The 11206-nt window shown below is 41.7% G+C and overlaps 1 protein-coding gene across 1 annotated transcript in view; it reads left to right on the plus strand.

Moving 5' to 3' along the window:
• sim1a (SIM bHLH transcription factor 1a) overlaps positions 1-9874 on the plus strand; it is a 24879-nt gene extending 15005 nt beyond the window's left edge. Inside the window, exons 10-12 of the mRNA XM_035671562.1 lie at positions 4398-4560; positions 5827-6238; positions 7152-9874. Of these exons, the coding sequence (XP_035527455.1) occupies positions 4398-4560; positions 5827-6238; positions 7152-7870 (1294 nt within the window). The 3' untranslated portion in view covers positions 7871-9874. The remainder of the gene's footprint in view (positions 1-4397; positions 4561-5826; positions 6239-7151) is intronic.
• The last annotated feature ends 1332 nt before the right edge of the window (positions 9875-11206 follow it).

Consider the following 11206-nt stretch of genomic DNA (forward strand, 5'->3'; position numbering starts at 1 on the left):
CTTCATTTCATTTTGGAATACACCTGGAAATGATTTGAATTTGACCAAATATCCTGGAAATTGTTTTTTTATTGTTTTTCCTGAAAATTTTTTTTTGGGTATTTTTACCCCCTCACTCAGATTGGCTTATAACCTGATGACTGATTCGACTTTTTAGTAGGATTAGGCTTCGTGTGAAAACCTGAAGTTAGATGGTGTCAGATACTAGGGGAAACTCTTACTGGTAAATGATTGTTTGTGAGCAAGTGCTGAAAACATTCCTGGAAAATAAGTAGGAACCCTACACTGAACCTTTTAAAAAGCCCTTTTTAGAAATGTACGTCTTTACTAGAACCAGTGGGCTTGGGCTTGGGTGTCACAGACAACTGAAAATCAGACCAGCAAATATGTTGGCTTTGGTCTTCTTATGGGATTTTATGACAATAAGAAAAATAACACCAAGCGTTAACATTTTGTCTTCAGCTGAACTCCAGTGAAGGACCAGCAACGGTTAGCCAGCCAAAGCTATTCATCAGATGGAAAAACATGTCTGAAACAGCGTAAACAGGGTGTGACCCAATTTTTCAAAATAAATTAAAAATGACTGATCAAGCCTGCAGAGAACTGATGGATGGATAGAAGATTGCTGATGGAATGCCTACTACTGATCATCCAGGCTGACCCTACAGCTACTTACAGAAACATTGCTGTCATGTAGAGCTCAAGTCTTTTTCTTTTAGATCCAACCTGGAAATAAATGTCAAACGCTGTGACGCAAACTCACTATAGGTTGAATCACTGTTGTTTATGAATTATTGAAACAGAATAGCGGAACAGATGGTTAACCATTATGAAAGCGTTGTGGATTTCTACTTTATAGATGCGTAGTGGTATTTATGGACAGTTGTCTGTCAGATGGGTTTGGTGTGAAAGTGTCTGGCAGCTCCAGGGCAGAGAGGAGTGGCTCAGATCTCTGTGGTGCTGTCATTCTCTGCTTTGATAAGATAATGAGTGTTGGTACTAGAGATTTACGCAAACAGTTGCTGTGAAGCAATTAACTGGAGGTTAATTGGAAATATGACACGTGGTTTGCAGAATCCGAGAATGAATAAAGTTTGTCAAGTCACATTCTGTTCTTGTTTTTAGTCTTTATTGTTATAGAGTTTGAAACAAAGGAAAAGGCATTATGATTTCTTTTAGGAACACCAGAACTTTCCTGCTCTCTCTGCCTTGGATGGTAGTAGACATTCCTGTTCTATCTGTCTATCTGCTCTCTTGTATGCCAGTTACGTCAGAATGTCTGAGCCCTTTGTTACCAAGTTTGTTAAGTGTGCTCATGTGTTGGCTGTTACCTGTGGCGGCCTCTCTGTGGCGGCGTCAGTCACCTGGTATAGTTTATCTAAGACTGGCAGCTCTGCCTGCAGAGTATATAAACAGAGGAAGCATATCTGCCTGGACCAGGATTGCATTTGCAGGCCTTTATCCTGCACAGTCCAATAGTACTGTGTTGCCACCAAAATCCTCATCACAAGCTGCTACTTCACCTCCTTACGATAAAACCAACTGTGATCACAGCAGAGACTCTACCTGCGTGAGCCGCATTATTATTGAGAGAGGGACAGCATTTCATTGCCTGTTATCCTATTATTTTATTACCCCTGATGTGCATATTTCACAGATGTACAAGTGAGCGCGTGAATGAATGAGGCCTATAAAGCCCTCCATTAAGCAGCTCGGCCGGGTGCATTCGGAGGCAGAGAACAGCTTGACACACATTTCTTCTACCTCCTACATCAAACCCATAACAGCTTTGTGTTTACGGCCTTTTAATTGATAGGCTGTAAACTTGATGAGCGTTTATGGGCTCCAGCTTACTGTGAGGGGAATGAAGCCTCAGTTCCCTCTTTGCTCTGCGTTTGTAAATCTTTTTGAGATACTGTATGGATTGACCCACAGTGACGGTGGAATGAGGCAGTAGGCTTCTTTTGTGCGCTGTTATCAGGAGCAGAGTTGGTTTGCCCGGTAGCTGCAGTGTATGCGGCCACGGATAACACAGCCGATAAGGCCACTTCACCTGCATGTGAACTCCCACTGTGTGTTTAGCTCAGATAACCTCTACACCTGCCGCTGCTACCACAACCTGACAGTGATTTAGTAATCCTATGAATAAAGGCATGTCTGCAGCAAAAGCACATAACCACATGTTTTTACTCACAACAGTTACACAGTCTGTTTAATCAGTTGTGTTGCATTCCATTCTGGTTTAGAGGAAAGTCGTCACTCTGCCGCACTCCGGAAAACATCAGTGTCCAGTTAGAAACACTTTCATTGATACATCCAACATTTTTCATATTTAGTGAGGTTTAATAATCTTCGTATACTCGAGTAAAACCAAAAAAAGGTTCTACCTGTTTAGAGCACTGGTTTCCAACCTGTGAGTTGGGATACTCCGAGGCGTCACAAAATAAATGTAAGGAATCATGAAATAAGAAGAAAATTTTGGCACAAAATTATATCTTTTGATTATTGTCATATCCTTGCTTTTTTCTTCTGACAAACGTAATAATCTTGCATTCTCTGAAATGTGAATCCTAACTGCATTAGACTCAATGACGTGCAACTTGTGACTTGGGATGGGATAATATATGATAATTAGGGGTGTAAAGAAAATATCAGATCACTTGATTATTACGATATTTTGTTTTTATAATATTGTATTGATTCTCCAAAAGCACTGTATGGATTTTTTGTTTAATTCAATTCAATTTTATTTGTATAGCGCCAATTCATAACAGAAGTTATCTCAGTTATCTCAGACACTTTTCAAATAGAGCAGGTCTAGACCGAACTTTAAACCTCCAAATGCTAGATAGCAGTGTTGTAGATATTAACTGAGGACTATGATGTTGGATGCTACAGACTGTGATAAATACAAATGCAGATCCATCTCTTCTGGTTGCATAACAAGTTAACTATTTTAACTCAGGTTTTAAGCATATGGGGATGTGTTTTTTTATCCTCTATCAGTAAATGATCCTAAAATTATCTCAATAGATCACCTTGCTTACAGCAATCCAATATTTTGCAATGTATTGAATCATATATTGTATTGTTTCACCAGACTTTTGTCAATGCACAGGCCTATACGAAATTATCACATATATCGTTACTATTATTATTGTGGTCAATTTTTATTATTGGGATTATCAGGAATCAGGATAATTGTGAATATTGTCACATGGCTTGACTGGAAAAAGCTGCCTGTCTTGCTAACGTACGTCCCATCTTTTTCTGTTTTATTTTGAATTGCCAAAACGGGTAGCCCACATTTTTCCAGTCATTCCAAAATCCTGTCACCATGGCAGTGTCAAGGGCTTGCAAGTACAGACTGCTTCATTTAAATGAACGGTTTGGGAACCAGTGTTTTAGAGTGCTTCCATTTCTTTCTTTTTTTTTAAATCAACAGCAACAATCTACTTACATACAGATGTTCTAGGTTCTGTTTCCATTAGTCTGTTAACCCGGTGTCTGAAATCAATGTCACATATATGTATCTAAATGTATCTGTCTTGTAATACATCTTTACATTCCTATCATCAAACCATTTAGGGAGTGCTTTTTAACCTGTAGGAAAGAATCATAATTTGTTGGTTATTCCACCAGGCTGCTAGCATTGTAATTATAGCAGCAGTTCCTTATGAATGTGATATTTTAGGACGCTCTCCAAAAGTAACCAATGCAAATACTATGAAATGTGCCTGCATGTTTGTATGAATTTGTGTTTGTGTAGGGAGAAATTGAAACAGAGGGGAGATATGTGTAGATGATGGATCACTATTTGTCTCAAGTAAACCCTGTCCAGGTTTTCTATTGTCTCAAACTTGATTTATCATCCATGGCGAGATCTGTAGAACACTTTAGCGAGAAATCAATTCCCTTTTCCCAGCAGTGAGACGTCCAAGCTTCTCCTATGGGCCTGATTTAGCCAGACATAGCCTTTAATCTCCCAGTGTATTTGATTGGACAGCCTTCCCCCTGTGGAGTGTTTGTTGAAGGCCTTGCTGCAATCCTTCTGGTAAAACAAGCATCCCAACAACCATCCCAGCCCTCTTAGCACACCCCCGCCCCTCCCAGCATTCTCACACACACACACACTCACCTCTCTGCAAGCTGGCCCTCTCTGCTCCATGATGAGGCTCTAATTGCTAAACAGATGTTAATGGGTTTTTGCACCTAGAGAAAACCCAAACACGCAGGTACACATGGGCTGTTCGTGTTCTTTAATAAACAGCCTTTCCAGGGGACTGGGATCTCTCCTTGTGTAATTACGGACCATAATTAATCTATGCCATGCAAATTCAAAACGTCAACGAAATTACTTTGACTGCAACACGTGGAATTTACACTTGTTTCTGTAGGGAGACAGAGTATAAAGGCCTCCAGCTCTCTCTGGACCAGGCCACATCCAAGGCCTCTTTCCCCTACGGCAGCAGCACCGCCAGCCTCACGGAAAACTGCAGAACTCCCAAGAGCAAAGTATCCCGGCCCAAGACCAAAGCAAGACTCTCGCCATACACACAGGTGAGTGTGTCTTACTGGAAAACTTCACTTTGTAGCGCTTGCTCATTCAGGTATGACACATCGTTTTGGCTGACTTTGAAGGGAGCCTATAATGGTTCTTTAGGTGAGGTACCATCATTTATTATTTAAAGGACAATTCTGGTTTCTTACAACTTGGGTGTTGTTTTTGTAGTTTTGGTCCTATCAGTTATGATAACACTGTACACACCAAAGAAAATTGCTGAGATCTGGGAATACGCATGACGCTGCTACAAAGTCCAACAAAGCATCAGACAGGCCTTGCTGCCACTGCAACCCCAAATCTGTTAAACCACAGAAATTGATCAGTGGACTTTATTTTTAGGTAAAACAGAAAGTGAGTACACCATGTTGGTAATAATCCCTCATTTCACAGGAATATATGTGCAACTACTGCAAGTACGGTACATCAAAGTATAATAATTATATTATAATAATTTGCAGTGGTTTCTCTTCCACGTTAGTTTGGCTAACCCGGGGGTTTGTTTCCAACCTGATGGTCTGACGGCTCATGTTTCTTGTCCCATCAGTGTTTATGAAGATGTTGCTGTAACCTCAGTTCTTTGCCAGCAATGGTTAACCGTCGCCGCAGTGTTTATAGTTCTTTTCCTGGCCGGGGATCTTTGTTGCATGTTGAACATGTCTCACCTTGTTTCCTGTCTCTCTCTACAATCAATCAACTAAAGACAAAAAGGTCTTAGAGAAAACAACAAACAGTGGCCAAACCTACAAAAACAAGTTCCAAAAGTTAATACACCAGAATTATCCTTTTAAGGAAGTGGATTCTTTGTTCCATGATAATGCTCCGTGTGTTCCAACTGAAATGTTCACTGGGCCATTACAAGGAAAATGTCTTCAGGCTTTTGCATTTTGGGGAGCAGCACATGCTGGTTAGAGTCCTTCACTGGCCGCGGCGACCCCTCCTGCACACATGGGTAGAATGAAACTGATTTACTGATAGGCCTCTTTTTTGACTTCTAAGTTTTACTGACTCGACCTTTTAAAGTGTTAGTGATACATTCTTCACTGTAGTACAGTTGTTTGTTTTGTAGTAATGTATGGGGAAAAGTCTTTCTCGGTAACATAGCTAACTTTTAGCCAATAAGTATCCACAATTCCACCAGTATACTGTGCTGAGTTTGGTAGTCAGCTGTTCATAGTCTCAAATGGGGCTCCAGCTGGCTGTGTTCATTGGAAGGCTTTCTATAATGTCTTTTGTTGTCTCACTACCCACATTTCTCACCGCAGTACCCTAGTTTCCAGACAGAACGATCAGAGTCTGACCAGGACAGTCCATGGGGCAGCAGCCCCCTCACCGACTCCGCCTCCCCTCAGCTGCTGGAGCACAGCGAAGGCCTCGACGCCTCCTGTGTGTACAGGCAGTTCACTGATCCTCGCACGCTCTGCCGCGGCCTGTCTGAAGAGCAGCATCACACAGCCAGTGACGGCTACACACACCTCCACACGCACGCTCAAGGTCAAAGTTGTGAGAGGGGCCGATGTGAGGCGGGGCGATATTTTCTAGGAGCGCCTCCGCCTGGCAGGGACGCGTGGTGGGGCACGGCTCGCTCCATTCTACCGCTGAGCAAGAGCTCTTTGGAAAACCACGAGGGATATGACAGCAGCATGCCGCACATCACAGCCATCCACAGCTACCACGGTGAGGACTAAGACCTGGACTGTGTCCACTGTAGAGACAGAGCTATATGGGCAACACACAGCAAATGTGTGTTAATCTGTCTTACTATGGTGGTATGAACCAAAAATACAGATTCTGCTGTTATTTAATTGCAATGAATGGATCAAAAAGATGCCAAATCATGATAGCGATTTTTAAAAAGTCTGAATTCATACTTTGTTGGGTCTTTTAAAATGCACAAAAAATGTAAAGTAAAACCGATTACTAGAATCAAGTAACAGACACATATTTTCAGCTTTTACTTTTCTCCAACAATCTCCTTTTTTGTCCACTCTCTGTATCAATGTGAAGCAGTATCATAGAGCTCTGGCTGCACACAGACAGATACGAGTCGGTGTGGCACCTCTGTGGCTCACAGCAGACAGGTTGATAAATCCACTGTTCAATCCCAAAAGATACAAAATAAACTCCAAGCTTTGATCGGAGCAGAATCTGGTGTGACAGTGGGTGTTTCCAGCTCTGTCTCTCTGCTCCGCCCCACAGAACACTGCAGACACCCTGTGTGCACAAATGTTTTTGATAAGTTGATTATTTTCTGCTGGCACAAATATAGGGCGAGGATGTGAAATTGGCCCATTCACATCACCTGGCATGCATTTACATCTATCCCTCTCTTTGCATTTACTTTGTATGTAATCTCATCACTTTGATGAGATTTGCTTCACTTTCTGTACACAACATTACAGTGAACCTGTCAACAGTCAGCATTATGTGCTGCTGTTGTGCCACATAACTAGCGTCAGGCTAGTTTCCATTTTTCTTGCTAGAAGATCCTACAGAGTTAAAGGGAATCTGTGGAAGCCAAGGGCAGCCACGGTTGCTGAGAATGACATGTTTCCTCTGCACTGACTGCTCTCACTGTGTCCTCCTGCAGGCCGGGGACACTGGGACGAGGACAGCGTGGTCAGCTCTCCAGATGGAGGCTCAGCCAGCGACTCAGGGGATCGGTACCAAGCTGAGCACTACCGCTGCAGCCCGCAGGAGCCCAGCAAGATCGAAACGCTGATCCGAGCCACGCAGCAGATGATCAAGGAAGAAGAAAGTCGACTTCAGCTACGCAAGGGCCCTCCGGATGCTCCAGTGGGGCCGGCCAATGGACTGCCCAAGGGCCCTGGTCCATGCTTCTCTCCTGAGTATACTCAAGGTCCCCTGCCGCTACAGACCGTGGTGTGTCGAGGTTTGAGTCAGGGGATCAGCCCTGCGTCCAGCCCTGCTCCACTGTCTAGGCTCAGCAGTCCAGGGTCTGAGCGCCTCCACAAGCCCAAAGACTACCTCCAGACAGATCTGTCCCCGCTGTCTTTGCCATTACACCACCCATTTGGTCGGCCGGGTCCGTGCTCGGCCTCCCCCACCCCCGCCCCAGCCCTCTACCCCTCCCACACACACCCGCGGCCCTACTTGGACAAGCATACAGCCTACTCGCTGACAGGCTACACTCTGGAGCACCTCTATGACACAGAGAGCCTCCGGGGCTACTGCACCTCTGCCAGCACGGGCCCCACCCATTACGATATGACCCCTCACCTCCGCATCCCGGCAGAGCAGACCCCCGGACACAAAGGCACCTCTGTCATTATCACCAATGGCAGCTAACACTCAGCTAACACACACAGTGGGACTGCAGTCACAGCATTAACCATGGTCATTCTGGATCCTGTTGTTTCTCCATCATACTGATCCAAATCTCATCTGTTGCTGTTGTTTCTAAAGTCTGCGAAGGAACATGTGAGTGTGTGGCTCTCTGAATGGGTGCTAGGTGAATATAAGAGGAACAACATTATAGTGCCTGTGATTCTGGTAAATAATGCAATTTTATTGCAGCTTCATCTAAGATTGACTTTATTTGACCTCATGAATTGATCTGCTTCCTCTGGCCTAAAATCAGGTACAACATTTTCGACCGATAATAAGATAAGACAACCGCAAAGACCTCTACTATGTAGCCTTTATGTCTGCGGCCCTTTGAATTCTTCATGGTTTGGTCCTCATGGTGTCCATTATCATTAAAAAGCCCTCTCTGTGTTACACTGGAGGAGAATGGGGGGAGAGTATCTTCTCAAGTAAGGCGTGTCCTTGAAGTAAGAGGAGTGCGTTTGTTAGAAGCTGTAATCAGCGCTGATATCTCAGAACGTCTGGTACAGTGAGACGGTAAAGAACAAAGATGGTGGCCGGCAGTAACAATGCGCATACATTGCTGCGAATAAAAGACAAACAAGAAGCATGTCCTGCAATGTCATCAAAGATCTGTTTTCGATCGATTTCTTCTCTTCTTTGATTCACTCTAGAAAGTGCACCAACTCTGATGTTTTTAGTGTGCAAACTCAAAATGTACTCCAAATGAAACAAAATATGTTGCTTACAACTCACTGTTACACAGTAAATCTGTTTTATGATGACGCTCTGGTTAAGGTTCGGTTAGGGTTAGGGAAACATCGGGGTTTGGGTTAAAATTATGATTTCATTAAGGTCGGGGGTCCCAAGTCGTCATGGTTACAATACTGTACCAACCTCATGGTTAAGACAGCTGCACAATTGACCAGCATTTGACTGCTGTCACAGCTGTCAGACAATGTGATGAATAGATGAATGTTAGATTTTATTTTGAATGGAGCAAAGTAACATAGTGCAAGTTAAAAACGGACAATATTTTGGTCAGAATGGATCGGTATGATGGAGAAAATGGGAAAATAGCTGAAGTTGTGTTTTAACATCCGTCCCCGTGTGTAACCTTTTGCACTATAACAGATGGAGTATTTGTGAAGAGATCTCCTTGTTTTTCAATGCATCTGGATGAGGAGGTGACAGGGTTGGGTGTGGTGCACTTTGCAGTGATGCAGATTAATTAAACTTCACAGACTAATATGCAAAGCCATTCTCTTGATGTTTCTGTTCTCTCACTTTTGGTATCTTGCAGCAAAGTAAAGACAGACCCTTATGCGTACATGATAAATATTGAAGAGAACCATGGATACTGAGTTTTAATAGTTGACACAGGACGTCTGCTGCTTCAGTACATGGTAAATAATCATGTATGACCTGTTACCGGAAACTGAAGTATCATCCAAGTACATGACAGAAAATATGGGAGATATTGTATGTTTTCCGTCCTGATATCTGTGGTAATTTCTGAGGTGACTGTAGGAAGACTGACACTTGAGATCATATGCAATTTGACCCGTTGGAATGCCAGGTAAGGCAGCTTAATTGCATTCATTACGGCGGATCCCTGAAGCAACTGTTAATTATTGTTATGTGGGCATGTTTGTACAGCAGGATTCAAGGTTTCTCTTCTTTATGTCCTCTTCAGTCCTTAGATGAACCTATATTTATACAAGTTTGGATTTTTTTTTTCTTTTGTCAAAGCCTGAAATGTGCTCCAATCTCTTAAAAGTTATTTATGGTGTACTGTAAATATGCTCAGTAAAGAAAATCCCACCACATTTAAGCACATGGGCAAAAACTGTATTTATTGAGTAAATGTTTCTTTATGATTTTGAAATATAGCTGCAATCAAATCCAGTCTAACTGCTTGTACATTGAGTGTGTTTTTGACTGAAGCAAATTGTAAAAGGACAAAATAAAATCATTTTGCAGAGATGTCATGGGTTTTTTATGTTTAATGTTTTTAATAAAGCACTCAAACATGGCCGTCTTGTTTTTAGTGAACAGTTCCACCAAGAACATGTAAATTCATATGTAGAAAACAGGAATGAACGAAATCACAGATGAAAACATCAGTTCCCTGGTAGTAAGTTCATGCAGCAAAGGCGGCCCTTTGCTGCATGTCATCCCCTCTCTCTGCCCCCCTTTCCTGTCCTTTTCTTCTGTCCCTATCAAATAAAGGCAATGAAAAGGCCAAAAAAATTACTTAAAAATATAATAATAATAACTCGTGTGGGTCTATGTTGTTTTATTTTTTTCAAAAAGAAGTCAAAAATAGTAACACATGGCATACATTCACAAAGTAGGCACATGCAAGTTTCAGATGTTTAACAAATGATTACAAAAACATTTTCATTCATGTAATCAATATATGTGGTTTATCACATTTGAAATATCAATTCACATATAATGAATCACATAAAGACATATGTAATTTGTAGATATGTGAAACATAGAATTTCACCTGTGCTTTTTTTGTAATGGATGTGAATTTACCATTGTTCTGACCAATGCAGGTTTTTGTGTACTTGGCTTTTTTGGTAGGTTGCTCCTCCTATCTAAATTAATAAAAAATTAATAAATCTAAAATCCGGTGAATCAACTTTGTTTTCTTCCTTCATGTAGCTTCCCTTGAGCCAGGGTTTTAACACAATATGTCAAATACAATTCCATGTGGTTTTTGGGGCATTTCACATGCAAGACATCACAGGTGAAATTAGCAATTACATACACTACAGGCCAATGTATGTATGTACAAAAAAGATCATAGTTCCATTTGTATACTTTGCAACAAAATAAACATAATCATTATAATATGAGTCACTTATCAGAATACAATTTTACTATAATTATCAGGTATTTGGGTTTTCTTGCTTAGACTTTGTTTTCTTCAAAGTAACTTCTGGCTTTAAAAACAGCATGGCATATACGAGAGATTTGCGATTTGAACCTAATAGTTCAAACCTGCTTTCGTCGGTCCAGAGAACTTGTTTCTAGTCATCATAGGTCCAATTTCTGTGTGCTTTTGTTCACTCATATCTCTTTTTCTTGTTCTTTGGACAAAGTAGTGGTTTTCTTGCAGATACACAACCCTTCAGACCAGCCTTTCTCGAGCGTCTTTTCACAGTTGTCAGAGATATGGGTTTTGACCTTGTCATGTTGATTTCCTTCCTTTGTGGTGCTGTTTTTCAACGATCTCTCTTACTTGTGACAATGATATATTTATCCTCTCTCAACCATAAAAAAAGGATATTAGAAGGTTTTATG

The sequence above is a fragment of the Morone saxatilis genome, unplaced genomic scaffold (genome assembly GCF_004916995.1).
Source record: "Morone saxatilis isolate NCDOM2014 unplaced genomic scaffold, NCSU_SB_2.0 Contig24, whole genome shotgun sequence".
In the NCBI taxonomy this organism is placed as follows: Eukaryota; Metazoa; Chordata; class Actinopteri; family Moronidae; genus Morone; species Morone saxatilis.